Source organism: Ambystoma mexicanum, chromosome 5q (assembly GCF_040938575.1).
Source record: "Ambystoma mexicanum isolate Mex_15411 chromosome 5q, UKY_AmexF1_1, whole genome shotgun sequence".
Lineage (NCBI taxonomy): Eukaryota > Metazoa > Chordata > Amphibia > Caudata > Ambystomatidae > Ambystoma > Ambystoma mexicanum.
Window position 1 is genome coordinate 1,133,790,948 of NC_090933.1, and position 18,752 is coordinate 1,133,809,699.

Below are 18,752 nucleotides of genomic sequence, written 5' to 3' on the forward strand. Positions count from 1 at the left end.
GAACTACCGACGGGTCGGGTCACAGCCCCTGTCGACAGATTCAAAGTGAGCCGGTCACTTATAATGAGGGCCAGTGCCTTTTTTTATGAATGTTTTCCTGCACTTATCACACCTGCGAGGCATTGGCCCATCATACAATACAATAACAATAGAACAATAAAGAGCCAAAGTGCAACATTCATTTGTATTCATTTAGCTGACTTTCTTCAAAGGTTTTTAATATATTCATTGTGTTGCTCTTTCACAAACGATGAATGCGATGTTTGCTCATTGTATCTGCAAATCCCATTACTCAAAACTAGTGCAGTGGCAAAGTACGGGGGCTATTCGTTACAAGGTTTTGTGTGGTTGGAATGTTAGGGATACTTTATAACCGGGTTCTGCAATATTTGGCACTCTTATAGTTTTGACCTACAACCCCCCTCAAACCTAGCAAACATAGTCAATAGTGAAGAATCATAGGAGATAGCCACAGGTTGCAGAACCTCGCTTTCAACTGACTAATCAAGTGGTGTTCTTCCATTCATTGTTAGAGTGTTCTATACATTTGTGCCAAAAAAGATATCTGTTGAATGGCTTGGCTCTGCTCAGGGCTTCAAAGTGGTCAATGGAATATGCAGCAAACTTCAATTGACATTCATTATATGTTAGTACTCCTCACACATCTTCAGTCTGCATTTGCTGAAAAGCTGGCTGGATGTTTCCATTAGATGGACCACAGAGACCTGCACTGGTTGTAGCTGCATCATTCCAACAGGGGCGTGGGTGTGTTGTAGGCAGCAATTTTAATTGGAAGAAGGAAATTAGCAAACACAGCAAAATGTACAATGTTGAAAATATAGAACAAAACTTTCTTAAGCCGCAAAATCTTTTTTCTGGTTACGTGTACCCCAATGAAACACTTATCATAAAATGTTTTTAAAAATTGAAAAACGAAGGAGCAGGAAACCTGGATAGAGCAGCAAGGGTTCCATGTGATTACCACGAAAACAGAAATAACGAAAACCTTTTTCACGACCGTAAAATAACTAGAAATACAGATTTGTATAAATTGGGGGTCCCTCCCCTAAAACCCCCCATTACCCTAGGTCCATAACCCCACCCTAAACCCTTCCCGACCTGTTTTATTCCCTTAGCCCACCCCATATATAGTTTACATAAGAAATCTGTATTCTTTGTTATTTTAGGGTCGTTTAGAAAGTTGTTTGTTATTCCTAATTCATTATTATCACTGTATACCACAGAATAAGTATAAAGCAAATTAGCACTGATCCCATCAACCGATCATTAGTTCTGAATATCTGCAGTGAACATATATGGTGGCATTGCACATCTAATGAATCCCAATGGAGATTCTTTACATATATTGTGGTCATTCTAGCATTTTGGTCACTGGAAATCCTAATGGATTATTATATCCAGTCGCGTGGCAAGACATAGCAATAAAGCAAATGCAACAGGTACCTTCGGAGCTTTGCCAGAAAGCGTAGGCTTTCATCCGGAAGGCGGTCCGGAAACGCTCCTTATTAGTCAGTACAACAGACTTAGTTTCTTTTGATGGGCTTTCTTCAATACCATCAATGTTCAGCGGTGAGAATGTCTTTGCTTTGGGACTGCTTCCGCGAGGATTTGACAGTCGAACCCGTTCTAGAAGATTCCACTTTTGACTGCAAAGCAAAAGGAAATGATCAATTTTACTGCTGCATTTTAGATGTTGGCCCCTGGGATCACTCCTTTCATGTTGGAAACACTTGAGTGCACATGCAACCTCGATATATTTAGCTGTCAAATTTAACCATGCAATCACATCATGATCTTTAGAGTGAATATTTGTGAATTGCTGAGCTCTAATTTGTTTCACTTGTTAACAGCGTTCCCAAAATTATTGTATTCATTTATTTATTTGTCTCTTTAGTTTTTTTGCAGTGGCATTCCAGTTAAAGCACTGGCCATACTGGTGTGCTTACAGAGGGTTCTAAACATTTCTGAATACCATAAACATTTGCGGGCTGATTCACAAAGCCATGGGCTTTCATTTTCTTGAGAAACAGATCAAAATGGTTTACCAGTCGGACTTACAGATAATTTCAAGTATGGATATTACAAAAAAGAAAAAAAACGTGGGATGTAGCTTCAGCCCTTATTGCAACTTGCACCCTGTGGTCTTGTTTTTGTATATAAATCTTGTCTTCAGAAATCACATGCATACTTCAAAGCACATTTTAACAAACATTTTTCACTTTTTTACACACTTGCATTTTCTGCACTATTTACACTTCTTCACATGTGCTGAAGCAATACCTTAAATCCTGCCATTTCACTAATTTCAAATCATATGATTACAGATTCAATGTTAAATGTTTCGTGGGACTTCTGGATAATTTTAAAGCCAGTAATAAGGCATGAGAACAATCACCCTCTCATTGCTTACGTGCTTTGGACATTTTCATCAGAAAAGGGTGTTCTGACATATACATGGTAAAACATGCGTGTCCCAGAAATGCCTTTGCGTGACGCAAGCGTTAACATGTCTGCTGTACGAGCTGATAACTTCTGGCACTTCGATTGTTTACAAAGGTCTAGCAGTAAAACTAGCTTCTTACCTGATCAAAGGCTGCCTTTATTTAAACATAACAGGCCTTTATGTGAACAGCAATGTCGTAACAGTCAAACATGCAGTAGTACAATAGGCATAATGGAATTTTCCTAAAATGTCCGAGAGTATTTTCCATGGTTTGCTTATAAATTAATATTGATTTAGAGAATAAATACAGATGTGTTATAACATAAGTCTTCAGATTCAATTGGACCTGTAGATCATTGTCTAGAAAGTTATCTTAACAGAGATTGCATAGTGCTGAGAACACAAGGACATTGAAATGTTTTGTAGCTAACTAGTATTACACTAATATTATACCAAACAACAATGCTGAAATTGCTGAAAGTCAGGGTCCATAAAATGGGAGTTTAAATATGTGATGCTTGAGCTAAAACATGGCGCTGATGCGCAGTGCATTCTGGGAGCACAGAGAGCCATAATGGATATTTATTCCATTGCGTCAGTGAAAAGCTGCACTTGCTTTGCTGAAAAACATGTCTTCAACGTTATTCGTTGCTGAGCCTGGTATGCAGGCCTCAGCCAAGGACACAGCGCTGGGAAAGCGAGAATCCACAGGTGCTGGCTGGTACCAGATATAAAAAAAGGTTTTGTTATGTCTTGCTATACTTGTGCCAAGATCTCAGGATGAGTTATGGAATTGTTTTCCATGGTGCTTTAGTAGAGGGATGCTTTGCTCATTGGGTTACTGTCGGTTGGCCCGGCCGGCAACCAACGGTCACTCATCAATGCGCAAGCGCTGATGCCAGAAGGTTTGAGAAATTTCCACCCCTTTTTGAGGAGGGCATGTATGCGGAGCTCTGAAAGGCCAGGTGGAAAAAACCACAAAGACCTCAGTCGGAGGGGGGATGCCTTTTTTCGACCTTCCTGTGGGCTGTTGTGCTCTCGGCCTGGCTGTTACCGGGGTCTTCCAGCCGCTTCTGGCGAAATGAGGGATTCAGTTACGCCAATGGTGATGTATTCTCTTTAATTCACTATCTTTTCTGTGATTTATTTCTGTGTTATACCTTGTTGCTTATGTATGTTTAACTATGAATAAATAGCTGTATAAGTGCTCATTATTTCGCTAACTGCGTGTCTGGTTGTGAGTTATTGTTCCGTCTACCTGCATTCAAAGTATTTGCTCTGCTCTGCAAATATACTGGTGAAAAATAACTGTCCGTGCAATTTTTATGTCGACGAGGATGGGATATTTGTGATAAATTGCTCCAAATATTAAAGAATCTGTGTGAACGCAGATAGGCTTTGCTTACATTGCAAGCGAAAGTTTGTTTTCATTTGGCAGTGAGTGTTGGACTGTGTTAATCTGTTTCTTTTGTGTGTGTGTGCGTGCTTGAGCGAGTGACTGCAGAGTGGAAAGAAGAAAAAAAAGAGGTTTTGCAAATTACTGTAATGATGAATAGTTTGTTCAGGAAAAAGGGTGTTCCCGCTGGCAGTGAATGTCCCGAGGTTAAGATTCCAGGGTGGGCTAAAAGCCCATATGATAAGTTAGCCCAGGCGTTGGCGTGTGGAGCTGGGCTGAGTGAAACATGGGACAGTAGTTTGGGAGAAGCTGCTCCGTCAGAAGTAATGTTTTGTTTACAACAGATTTCAGTAGAGAGGGGAAAAGAATGCACCACATTGGGCAGGCGGGAGGTGGGTCCTCCTGCAGGCCTATAGGAGAATACATAAAAACATGTAGAAATGAAAGAGCATATTTTGCAATTATAAAAAAAGTTAGCTGCCAAGCCACAAATAGCATTGATGCAGGAAATTCAGATGATGCGGATAAATATCAGGCTGTGGCAGAGCGGGCCGCAGTTAGGGTAGCTCAATACAAGTACAAAAAGAGGTGAGGGGGTCAACCAAAGGAAAGTGGCAACTGTAATCGCTACTGCAGGTGTGGATTGAGACCCTGATAAGTGGGATGGAGACATTTTTGACTCAACAAGCCCAGAGAGTAGCTCGGCAAATGAGTCAGATTCTAATGCAGAACTGAAGCAAAAGACAGTGGCATTGAAGCCGGTTAGGGGACGGCGTGCCAGACCCCACCCGCAGAATCCTGCAGGCAGGGTTGTGGATTTAACCACGCTGGAAGATTACACCCAGCAAGCGGTTGGGGAAATCATTACTCATTTGAGGCAAAAGTCAGGGGAACCTTTACTGACATGGATGGTAAGATTGCTAGATGGGGCGCCGCAAAGTTGTTGGTAGATTCCACAGACTCACCGTGCTTTTTGCCTTTGTCAACTGACACCAATGTACAGGAGGTCTTAAGGGCAGGGCCGCCCCCTGATGAAAATGGGCAAGATTCACAGGTGCCTTTGTTGCACCTAGCAGCCCAGGCATGTAATCATAAGTATCCTATTACCACAGATTGGCCTAGCGAGGAAAAGAAGTGGTACACTTTGAAGGAGGCGATTCAAAAGGTCACAGAGCATGCTATGAAGGAGGCAATTTATGTAGATGCACCAGGACACATAGGGGCCGTGCCGCTCTCAGTTCCAACCAGCAATATGGTGATCAGAACTGCACCACCCGCATGTAAACGTGTCATTATGACTTTGCCCATAGGTATGACGGGCAAACCCACTGATGAAGTAGTGGATGCCTTCTGTCAATTGGCAGACTTAGGGGAGTGGGACAAGAGTCATGACAAGCCACTAGAGAGTGAGTGGCATAGTGAGAGAAGAACTGAAGGCAGGAGGCAAGATAGTAGAGACTCCTGAGTGTCCAGAAAGGACATGTTTTTGGCTTTGTTAAAAGATGGTGTGCCACGAGAATAGATTGATGGCATTGAAACCAGAGTAATGTATGAACTATCAAAAAGAGAGGGCTTGCAGCCAAAGAGCGCTATAAATAGGCTAAGAAACAGGTGGTGACTAAGGCACAGAGGGACACCTCACCTTCCGCCCCTACTGAGGAAGAACAGGAAGAAGGGTCTATGGGGACACCTACCCCGTGCCAGCCAACATATGCTGATTTGAGGAAGGTGGTGAGTGCCATGTTAGAGGCAGAGTCAGGTTACACTCATTCAAAATTTGTCTAGGGTTATGGCCAAGCTCCGGTAGCGTCCGCTCACATAAAAGCTGATAGGCAGCCCCATGTTAATGTTAAGATTTTTTGGGGGCCGGGAAATACGCAAGGGGTACGAGCATTGATAGACACCGGGGCGGAGGCCTCTCTGATTCATGGAAATCCAACACGATTCAAAGGCAGACACTTTACCATTACGGGGTGGGGGGAAGGAGACCCCTGCAGTACAAACAGAAGTGGATATGAAAATAGACAATTTGACGCGGCAGAAATATCAAGTGTTGATTGTCCCAATACCCAAGTACATAATTGGCTTTGACATTCTAGAAGGATTGACTTTGGGACTTGGAGGTAAAACGTATCAGTTTGGGTTGAGTTCATTGACCTGCACACCCATTACCGTAGGCAAATTGAAGATGCCCCCAGGGTAGGTGCCTGTGGCGACCAAGCGGGTAGCGATGGAGCAATACCGCATTCCCGGGGCGCACAAAGAAATTTCAGACACCATCAAAGAGTACGTAGAGGCGGGTGTATTACGCCCTATTACTACCGTGTGGAACATCCCACTCTGGCCTGTCAAAAAAGGGGATGGGTCTTGGAGGATGACCTTGTATTACAGCGAGTTAAATAAACACAATCCACCCTTGATGCCCGCAATCCCAGATGGCATTACCCTGATTGAGAATGTCCAAATGTTTGAGGGGACCTGGTATGCAGTGGTAGATTTAGCCAATGCATTTTTCTCTGTGCCAATTGCTGAAGAGTTTCAAGAGCAGTTTGTATTTTCTTGGAGCCGGCGTCAGTACACCTTCACGAGGTTACCTAAGGGGTACATACATAGCCCGACTATCTGTCACCGGCTGGTGGCAGAGCACTTAGACAAGATACCGTGCAAACCTGACATACAAATCTCTCACTACATTGATGATATTTTGATTCAGGGCAAGGATGAGCGAAGTGTGCAAAACCAGCTAGAAGTCATTATGGAAGGATTGAAGAAGGAAGGGTGGGAGATTAACCCAAACAAAATTCAAAGGCCAGCTGAGACAGTGATATTCCTGGGGATTCAGTGGCATAATGGGCATCGAGAGATGGTGCCAAAGGCCGACAGAAAATTCTTGAGTTCACCACACCAATGACCAAAAAGCAAGCTCAGCAGTTCATAGGGCTGTTTGGGTTTTGGAGACAGCACATTCGCCATTTAGGGCAGATACTGGCTCCCCTCTACAAAGTGACACGAAAGAAATATGAGTTTCAGTGTGGGGAGGAGCAGCAAAAAGCCTTTGATTTGGTGAAAGACACCGTGCAGCAGGTGCTTGATTTATGGCCATTGAAGGAAGGCGAAGTGGAATTGAATATGTCTGTGCAAGACAATTACGCTAACTAGAGTGTGTGGCAGAAACAGGACAGGAAACGTGTGCCATTGGGGTTCTGGAGTCGTAAATTGCCTGATGCTGGTAACTCATACACTCCGCCTGAGAAGCAATTGCTTGCATTTTACTGGTCCCTGGTCGATACTGACCAAATGACAGTGGGGCATGATGTGCTGAGGCCTGAAATATCGATTATGCAATGGGTGCTGAGCTCTCCTAAAACACACAGAATAGGACATGCTCAAGAAGCCAGCATAATCAAATGGAAATGGTACATCCAAGACAGAGCTAAATCAGGGAAGGGTGGGGTTACAAAATTACATAAGCAATTAGCCAACATACGAGTCTCCCGTGAAATGGGGAGTACCTTATGGTGATCTGACCATAGAGCAGACCAAGCATGCCTGGTTTACAGATGGCTCGGCCCGATATGTGGGAACCGAGCGATACTGGAAAGCAGTGTCATACAATCCCAAGACTAAAAAGATTTTAACAACGTCAGGGAAAGGGAAGAACAGTCAGTTTGCAGAACTTTATGCAGTTTACCAAGCATTGAAACAAGAGACCCCTGGTCGATGTCATTTGTACACAGATTCACGGGCAGTGGCGAATGGATTGGCGGTGTGGCTGCCAACCTGGAAAAAGAATGGGTGGATGATTCATTCAAAAGAGTTGTGGGGAAAAGAACTGTGGCAAGATATTGCGGAAATGTTATCACAAAGTGAAGTCACTGTGTATCATGTGGATGCGCATTGTGCTACAAATTCATTAGAACATTGGTTTAATTCTGTTGCAAATGAACACACCAAGGTTTCATCTGTGGATGCGGAGGCACAGGAAGACAGTTTGGAGGGTTTGGCCAAGTGGGCACCTTGGAGAAAAGGCTAGTACCAGGTGGGTACAAGCTCGAGGAATCAGTATTCCTTTAGAGGTAGTGAAAACAATCATTTTGCAATGTCCGGTGTGTCAATACCAACAGCATAGGCCTATCCCTCAGATTGTCCAGGGTACGTTGCGAAGAGGAAAATGACCAGGTCAAATTTGGCAGAATGATCACATCGGTCCCCTGCCAATCAGTAAAGGCTGTCAGTATGCATGCATCATTGTGGATACATACTCTGGATATATGATGGTTTTGCCGTGTAAACGTGCCACACATCTGAACACCATTATGTTGTTGGATCAGATCACATTGCATTACGGGGTGCCTTTGCAGATTCAAAGTGACAATGGGTCACACTTCAAAGGCAAATTAATTCAGGAATATTGTCAGGAAAGAGTTTTGAGTGGCTCTACCATGTGCCCTATCACCCTGCAGCTTCAGGATTAATTGAAAGGATCAATGGTTTGTTGAAAGAACAGCTGCGCAAATCTGGAGATGGCAGTTTAGCAGGCTGGCGTGATCGTGTGTTTGATGCTAAACAATAGGCCTGTGAATAATCATGAAACTCCATTATTACGACAAATGACTCCTGCTTTACAGATTCAACTCAACTCAGCTACAGAGACCCTATTGTACTGCGAAATTACCCCGGGTTCTTTAGCTCCCTATCGGGCGACTCCAGAGTCAGCAGGGGTAGACTTGCATTCTCATGAAGAAATTAGATTAGACCCGAGAGGGATTGTTGTGATTGAAACAGGGATTGGGGTACATATTCCTCCAGAGCATATGGGATGGATTGCGTCTAGATCTGGGCTAGCATTGAAGGGAGTTCAAGTGCTAGAAGGGGTCATTGACCCCCGATTACCAAGGCGAGATCAAAGTCATCTTGATGATTAGTGGGGACCAAGTGTTACCGATCCATAAGGGCGATCGGGTGGCCCAGTTGATTATTGTTCCTGTTAAGTTGTCCATGATTAAAAAGGGGGAGCCTCGCACAATGTTAACTACCCGTGGGGATCGTGGTTTCGGCTCTTCAGACAGTATGGTACCGGGTGCGAAGGTGTGGGCTGAAAGACCAAGTGGCCCACCAGTGCCCGCAGATGTTATTGCATCAGGCAAAGACCAGGTAGTTTTAGTAATGGAACCCGGTAAAGACAAATGGCAGTATGTGCCCGCAGATAAATGTTACCTAAGAGAGTGATTTTCAACACTTATATTTCTTTTCTGGGTTTGCCTTTTAGATCCTGTGTCTGGCTGGTGTAATTGTGGGACTAAATGGACTCTGTTTGGGGGAGTCAAATGGCATACTACTTCCCATGAAAAGTGTCACATCTGTGCCAGCGATCCATGGGAAACTAATGATGATGAGCAATGATGTCTAAAAGCAGCCCTATGCCGATGCTGAAAAGCCAGCCAGACCGAAGAAATTGATTTGTGGAATGCGAAAAACACATCAGGTGCAAGCGCAAACAACGTTGATGCCAGCTATGCAGGAGATATCTTTATGACGCCGCAGATATTCCCCGATGATTGCCCAAATGGAGAATGTGTGGACATATTTGGCACAGCAAGTACTCAACATTAGGCACTTTTGCCTTACGGACGTGCAACATGCGGAAGCTTTGCTGACTACCTGTTTAGTAGCGGTGCCGATGCCGGCTACAATCTTGAGGCATATTTTCGGCATCATGCACAATGATTCTGCAGTTCAAGATTCTAATATCAGACAATCCTTTTCAGTCTATGAGTACTGCAGGTTTTGTCAGGAAACAGATCGCAAGTGGAGAAACTTGACACATATTATAATATAAAATATAACTCAAGGCGATGTGTGTTACTTTATGACCTGCAATGTAATAGAAATTGGCAAATGCCAACAGCTGAATTTAACCAAAGAGAAAAATCAAACTGTGTTTGAGAAACGGTTGTGATCACGAGTTCCAAGCACATGTAGCAGTGTGAATAATACTATGTCTTGCAATCATACAGTGATAGCTGCCAGTCATCTAAATCATGTGAAACTTCCAACAGGATGGCTCTTCTCATGTGGCAACATCACATACACTTACATTCCAGCTAACATTTCCGGATGTCCATGTGCCTTAACTCGATTAGGGCTAATGATGTTCCCTTTACACCCAGCAATGTCTCGAAGCAAAAGGTCAACTTTTGAATCTGTGGTTTTATCCCCAGATTGTGATTCACATGTGCATTTGTTATCAGAGGCTGAGGTTCTAGCATTAGCCCGTTCATTAGTGGGAGTTTGGGGTTTAGCCGCTGGAGGTTACAAATCTTTAATTAAACTAGTATGTTTAGTGGTAAAAGGACTTAGTCATACTTCTCAAGCATTAGAAGAGTTGCTCTTTGATAGCAAAGTTATTAGAAAAGCAACTTTGCAAAACAGGGCTGTCGTTGATTATCTCTTGCTGAAACATAATTTGGGCTGTAACGCAGTTGAAGGTATGTGTTGTTTCAACCTAAGTGACCATTCACGATCCATTGAAAGTCATATCTGAGGTTTGAGGGACTTAATTTCCCAAGTGTCTCAAGATCATACTGGGAATTGGTGGGATTGGTTGTTTTCATGGATTCCTGACATTGGGGGTACACTGCGTTACGCCTTTGCTTGCATTTGTATTATTTTGGCTATCATATTAACTGGTTGTTGTTGTATTCAATGTATTCCCAACTTAGTTCTGATGTTTCGTCGGTTTCAGAGACCGGCTCCTCTACCGCTGGGCTATGGAAGGTAAATATCCAAGGGTGGATTGTGATGCTTGAGCTAAAAAATGGCGCTGATGCGCAGTGCATTCTGGGGGCACTCAGAGCCATAATGGATATTTATTCCATTGCCTCCGTGAAAAGCTGCACTTGCTTTGCTAAAAAAACATGTCTTCAATGTTATTTGTTGCTGAGCCTGGTATGCAGGCCTCAGCCAAGGACACAGCACTGGGAAAGCGAGAATCCACAGGTGCCGGCTGGTACCAGATATAAAAAAAGGTTTTGTTATGTCTTGCTATACTTGCACCAAGGTCTCAGGATGAGTTATGGAATTGTTTTCCGTGGTGCTTTAGAAGAGGGAAGCTTTGCTCCTTGGGGTTACTGTCGGTTGGCCCGGCCGGCAACCAACGGTCACTCATCAATGCGCAAGCGCTGATGCCAGAAGGTTCGAGAAATTGCCACCCCTTTTTGAGGAGGGCACATATCCGGAGCTCTGGAAAGGTGAAGTGGAAAAAAAAAACACAAAGACCTCAGTCGGAGGGGGGGCGCCTTGTTCCGACCTTCCTGGTGGCTGTTGTGCTCTCGACCTGGCTGTTACCGGGGTCTTCCAGCCGCTTCTGGTGAGATGAGGGATTCAGTTACGCCGGTGATGTATTCTCTTTAATTCACTATCTTTTCTGTAATTTATTTCTGTGTTATCACTTGTTGCTTATGTATGCTTAACTATGAATAAATAGCAGTATAAGTGCTGATTATTTCACTAACTTCGTGTCTGGTTGTTAGTTATTGTTCCGTCTACCTGCGTTCAAATTATTTGCTCTGCTCTGCAAATGTACTGGTGATAAATAACTGACCGTGCACTTTTGGCGAGCAATACAAAATATTAAAGTATTGGCCAAAAAGGTTAGCTTTAAAGGTGGTGATGTTGACTCTATGCCTTAGTTGAAGGGATAGATTTTTTTATATTAAAGGGCCTTTTACCAAAAAGCTTTTGCACCATCAGGTTTAAGGTTGAATTTAGGAATGCCTCGACATGTGACACAAGAATCTTAAAGTTCTGCTTGGAAGGTAGGAGGAGATGGTAGATGTCAGGGATTATGGGGAGTTGGCAAGCATACCTTTGTGTGTCGGCGTGATCTGCTTGAATATTATTTGGCCATGTACTGGCAGCCAGAGGAATTTGTGTACAATTGGTGCGGCATGGGCACTGACAAAATTGCATTTCATTTAAGACAACTAATGATGTGCACATTTTGGACAATAACAATCAGGCATAGAAAAGGGGATGTTCTATTTTGCAGGAATGCACAAACGTTGCAAAAAACTGCATGGGAAAAATATACACCTTCTGTCTGACTGGTTTGCCTAATCGGTAGATGTGCAATTACAACCCCCTCAAAGTGGAAACAGGTCGCATATGTCAGCTTCCCTTTTCGAAGAATTTACTAAGGAACCAAAACTAGCCTTTCACCATATAAATGGTGTGCATCAATAGGCAAACTAGAGTAAATTACATCTCTGGTCAGAAGGACAAAAGGGACGAACAGAAACAGTTCTATTTCCTAATTCTTTCTGTTCGCAGGTGGGGGGCAAAAGGGAGGGTGAGCTAGAAAGGTTTCAAATGTATACCAGCCTGGATTGTGAGGGAGGGACCAACATACAGTTGTTGGCCACAGTTTCTTCCCACAGCAAACTTTGCCTGTAAGGCAGTCAAGTTACGCAGAGCCAGGTGACAAGAATGAAAGTGCATTAATAATACATCCACATGCATTTTCGACTTTTGGTGAGTGTTGCTCTTTGACCCCTAACCCTAATTTCATATATAGCTATGGGTTCCTTCACCAAAGCATAATTCACACTGTGTTCATTAAAACTGGCTGTCTGTTGCCACATTTAAATAATGGGAACAAAACACCCCTTTATGTGTAGAAATGTAGTTGTAAATGTGTTAAATCAAAACATGCTACTGAGAATGACCGTTAGAATTAAATACATAATCACTTATATTTTATTAACTCAACAATGGGGTTGAGTTCAAACAGATGATTATAAATGATCGAGCTGAAATCAGAGAATATATATCTATACCACAAAATTATTTTTGATGGATCAGTTTCCAGGTATACTGGTCTTTCATGTGCTCCCCAAAGTTCACACTTTCACAGACTAGAAAAGTGCATTAGGCTCACAACAGGATGAACAAAATGTTGGTAAAGGAAATGCAATTGACTATTTCTGATATCCTCCAATACAACAAAAAGTACATAAACCAGAGACTGAGCTACAAGTGTTTTCTAAGAAATGTAAAAGAAATATGAAAGTCCACACATATCAATCCCACACATTGGAGGGATACATATAATTGAATGGTTGCTATTAAATACAATATTATTACTAGCCAGGAAGACATTTATACTGCAACTACCATATAATACATCTGTATAATTACTGTAGACATGTGTCAATATGATTTGCCCATCTCTGGTGCAGGAACAACAAAGAATGAGAACAGAATATTTGTTACAGATGACAACACCAACTCTTGTCAAAAAAATATTTATTTCTATGTAACTTTCAAATCCTTTTTATTCTCAACATCCACATTTATATACCACCATTCATTCCATCATTCATTCACACTCTCACTCTATGTATAAGTCTTCCACAGCTAGGGTAATACATCCACCTAAAAACACATATATTTACATAAATCACAACACTTCTTTGAAATGTCAGTAAGTGTTAATACACAAAATCAAATAGCATCCTGCTTGTTTGATGTGACTCAACATATGTTTTGGTCATCACGGGATAGGCTCCTAATTTGGGCCAGTCGATATAGGCGACCTTCTTCAGGAGACGAATGGTTCAATTGCAACCACTCCGAAATGTCAATAAGGTGGGGGATGTCATCAAACATCAACCTACAAATAAACAATACACAATTCATCAAAATTCCAATCTCGACACAGATAAATCTTGTGTGTATATCTCAATTAATGTATATACATATTGAGACTCACCTCCACACAAACTAATGGAGTCGCGTGTCAACGGTGGAATTTATCCTACAGTGGTGATGGATTACTCAGCACCTAGACTGCAGCGGAACAGAGTGACAAAGCATCTCAATAATCATCCCTCCTAAACATAATCAAGACATTTCAACATTTTCTTGATGGGTGCTCTTTAAACATAACTCTTACCTGATGAATAATTCAGGTATGGAGGTGTCTTGCACATGGATCACCACTTCCAGATTTGTAAATCTGCAGAAAGAACGTCCTTGATCGTCTCTAAGATGCAACACAGAGAGTGTATGTGTAAGCCTATCGATTATGAAGGGTCACAAGTTCTGATAGGTGACCGACGGTCAAATCGCCTCATCTCGTGTTGTTATATCCACGAAGGATCTATTTTGTTTCCTCAGATAGTTCGCACACTCCCAACTCACTCCATTCTATATTCCTGAGTATACAGAACAGAGTCGCAATACTACATTAGCCCATTTCAGCGCATTTATAATGTTATTGGGGCATGAGCAGGACGTAGTTTTTATGTCTCACTCCCTAGCAGCACCAATCTGGTGTTGCAAGGGTGGGAGAGTATGTTCAAACCCCCTTTATGGATCCAGATCATATACAAAATGGATCACTGTCTGCTTCACTTGCAGAATTGGATCCTAGTATCCATGTCAGCCTTGGGTTGGCGTGCATGTACAATACAACTTTCACCCCCCCCCTTTTTTTAGGTGAAGTCCAAGTGTTCTAGACACTTGACAGTGTTTTTGTATGCAATATTAATTCCATCATTTCATGGGTTAATATGCTGGTATGCTCACTGCGTCACATATTTTTTAACATTCCAATCATGTTCAGGGTAAATAACATTGCACTTAGTGTATTTACTAATCAGCATTATCCGCGGGAGCGGGCTCTGCCAAGTTCGAGTTGAATATAACGATATCCACCTCGCCGCTCCTCTGTTTCATACATATGCCGGCATGCTTTGGTGCCATTATTCTTCCTCTAAACAGAACAAAAACCAACCTTTTACTTACCGTTGTTTTCTTACTGTAATGCATAAATACTAATACAATTCTGCAAGTGAAGCAGACAGTGATCCATTTTGTATATGATCAGATTTGGATCCATAAAGGGGGTTTGAACATACTCTCCGACCCTTGCAACACCAGATTGGGGCTGCTACGGATTGAGACATACAAACTATGTCCTGCTCATACCCCAATAACATTATAAATGTGCTGAAATGGGCTAATGTAGTAGTGTGACTCTGTTCTGTATACCCTTACAGGAATATGGAATGGAGCCAGTTGGGAGTGTGCGAACTGAGGAAACTAAATAGATCCTTCGTGGATATAACCACACAAGATTAGGCGATCAGACCGTTGGTCACCTATCAGAACGTGTGACCCTCCATAATTGATAAGCTTACACATACACTCCCTGTGTTGCATCTTAGAGATGATCAAGGATGTTCTTTCTGAAGATTTACAAATCTGGAAGTGGTGATCCATGTGCGAGGCACCTCCATACCTGAATTATTCATCAGGTAAGAGTTATGTTTAAAGAGCACCCATATAATGTTGACATGTCTTGATTATGTTTAGGAGGGAGGATTATTGAGATGCCTTGTCCCTCTGTTCCGCTGCAGTCTAGATGCTGAGTAATCCATCACCACTGTAGGATAAATTCCACCGTTGACACGCGACTCCATTAGTTTGTGTGGAGGTGGGTGTCAATATGTATATACATCAATTGAGATATACACACAAGATTTATCTTTGTCGACATAAATAAGAGATCGGAATTTTGATGAATTGTATATTGTTTATTTGTAGATTGAGGTTTTATGACATCCCCCACCTTATTGACATTTCGGAGTGGTTGCAATTGAACCAGCCATCTCCTGAAGAAGGCCACCTATATCGACTGGCCCAAATTAGGAGCCTATCCCTTGACGATCGAAACATATGTCGAGTCACATCAAACAAGCAGGGTGCTATTTGATTTTGTGTATTAACACTTCCTGAAATTTCAAAGAAGTGTTGTGATTTATGTAAATATATGTGTTTTTAGGTGGATGTATTACCCAAGCTGTGGAAGACTTATAAATAGATTGAGAGTGTGAATGACTGATGGAATGAATGGTGGTATATAAATGTGGATGTTGAGAACAAAAAAGATTAGAAAGTTACATAGAAATAAATAAATATTTTTTTGACAAGAGTTGGTGTTGTCATCTCTAACACATATTCTGATCTCATTTCGCCAAGGTCCATTCTTTGTTGTTCCATTATATTTAGCCTGAAGGACCTTTGGTAGTACAGGCATCCCTTATTTTGAAACATCTCGGGTACAGCCATGGCTACCTACGTAGCACTGCTGTATGTAAATATCAGTATAGATCACGTTGAAAGAAGTGTAATTCCATATAAATGAAAATGGAATTCCAAAATGATCAACTACCATCCCATCATTGACTATCTCTTTGGAATAAGGGCATCCATGAGAACATAATGTAGAACATTTATTTACATACAGGAATAGGGTACATGAATGCAACAAATATCTCCCACATATAGAAGCCATCAGGATGGGAGGATAACAATCAAAAGGTGCTGTTGAACACTGATGTTTGTGGGAAATCTACGCATACCAACATTGTATTACATGTCTTTATCTTTCACTACCAGGAGCTATTTTACTGTCCATTGCTTAGATAATTATTGCATACTCTAAATGATTTGTGGGATTAATGAGTTATTGAAGAACACTTGCAGGGACTGTGGTATAACAAAACAAAACTGACAGGAGCTTTGGCTGAAGTAACAACAAAACCATACAATAATTACTTTGTGGCTAAATCCCTGAAATCAAAGAAAAATTCAGGAACATCTATTCATTTGTTCAATAGGTTAGCAGATTATTGTCTAACAGGATACAAAAAAATGCCTCCTGATGGAGTAGACACATAAAAGAAACACGAGTAAAGGAAGAATGGTTTGCAATAATACAGGAAAATGGGAAAAATATGCACATCTAACTGCAACATTATAATGAAAGGCACTGGGCCTCATTAGCACCCTTATTAAGGGCACGGCTGCCGCCGGTAATTGCCCATTCCATGGACCTGGTCAAAATAATTCCCCATTCCCATTGAGCTCTATAGGGCTCAATGGGAATGGGGAGGGAGCTAACAATGGGCCGTTAATAACGGTCCCGTTGTTAGCTCCCCGGTCCCCTTGTGGGACCCAGAAAGGACATCTGGTCTGACCAGACGTCCTTTCCGGGTCTAGCGAGGGAACCTCGTAATAGGGCGGAGTCGGTTTACCATTACCGGTGCCATTAAACCCATTCCGCCCGCCTCGTAATGAGACCCAATGTCTTGTACTGTCTATGATGTGCAACTACAATTGTGCTAAGAGATTACGTGGCTGGTAACTGTTTAGAGATCCTCTACAGCAGAGGTCTGCAACCTGTGGCTCTTCAGATGCTTCATACTACAATTACCATGACGCCTCACCATGACATTGCTGTTTAGGGAGTATAGAAGGTGTGCCCTAAAATATCTGGTGAGCCAAAGTGTTTAGACCTCTACTCTATACTGTATGAAGCCAATTCACAGTATATATATATGGGACAAAACGATTAATGCCAAAACCAATAGCACCATCGTCAATACTATATAGGCAACAATGATGTATACAACCTAAGGCACTAATGCACAAATAAATGATAACATATCGGAAGTGATTTCACTGATCTTCATGGCGGTAACATGGATAATCCACTCCTGCAACATGAAGCATTCTGAATGTACACTTTATGTGCTGTGGCACAAGGAGATAAGCATGTTCATATCTTTTCTGAATTGTATAATTGAACTCAATTCTATGTGATGCAGGCATCACTTTTATAGATACCACATGCAATGAGTCTGCAGTACATCAGAAATATACAAGATGATGTTATCTGTACAACAGACCTATCTCTGATGTCATTGTTCTTCACTATTTGTGTAAAGAGCTATAAATATACAGGAATCATTTCCTCTGGTATAATTCCCCTGGCAAATAGGCAATCCCCAAATGTTTGTTATGAGGACATATATTCTGAAAGAAAGGCTTAAAACATAAAATTGGCCAGATGAGGGATAAAGGAGTTCCTGAGAAAGCAAAATGGACATCCTGGATTCTGTAGGGCACATCAGCAGGAATTATGACAATGCTTATGTTATTTTAAATAGTTTATAATGCACAAGATATGGCCAGCAATGCAGCGTCATGGATATTGGTTGCAGAAGGGAGCAGAAAAATGACCTGTATTTACATTAGATTTGCGTTTTCCTGAAACTTACTATGTGAATCAATATACCTTAAAGTCTAGCTCAACGAATTCCACAGCGCAGGGCCTTGAGAAGAGATAGCATGACCTCCCATCCTGGCACAACTGAAACGAGGCATTGCAGCTCGTCTGGCTGCTACTGAACAGACAGTGTGATTAGGAATGCATGGTGGAATTTTGACTTTGAGAAAGTCATGGGACCTCATTACAAGTCCGGGAGTAGCCGTGCCAGTAAAACCGGCAGGCTGCCGCTGGACTTGTGTGTATTTTTCCAGCGCCTGGCTTCGCGGAAACACTGGGGGATTAAGACCCAGTTGTTCCTGGAAGTCACGTGCTGGAAAATCGTTAATCCCCATTCCCATTTGAGTCCGATAGGACTCAAATGAGAATGTGGTTGACGGAAGCACCGGCACCATTAATAACGGTGCCGGTGCTTCCGTGATAGTCTGCTGGCGGCTGCTTTGCCACCCACCAGGTCACACCTGGCGGGCGGGACGGCAGTCGCCTGTAGACTCAGAGTGTGCCGGCCCGGTAAAAACGGTGCTGGTAGGCTTACCGGCACTGCTGAACCGGACAGGCACACTCCTAATGAGGCCCAAGGACTTTATTATGGAGGCCTTGAGGACAATGCACAGAGTCTTAAACTTGTTGACCAACTACAGGTGCTCCACAAAAACCTGAACAGGTATGCTTATTTAATCAAAAAGTTAAAACATGTATACCTAAAGTATCACATTTTGAAATGATCTAAACTTTCAGAAGAATGTCATGAAGAA

The 18,752-nt window shown here is 42.3% G+C and overlaps 1 protein-coding gene across 3 annotated transcripts in view; it reads right to left on the reverse strand.

Annotated features, from left to right (window-relative positions):
• The window catches only part of KCNQ3 (potassium voltage-gated channel subfamily Q member 3), a 1,253,156-nt gene that overhangs the window by 164,105 nt on the left and 1,070,299 nt on the right, over nt 1-18,752 (reverse strand). For all 3 annotated transcript variants that reach the window (XM_069621644.1, XM_069621646.1, XM_069621645.1), the window contains one exon: nt 1,465-1,667. In XM_069621644.1, coding sequence (XP_069477745.1) covers nt 1,465-1,667 — 203 coding nt within the window. The remainder of the gene's footprint in view (nt 1-1,464; nt 1,668-18,752) is intronic.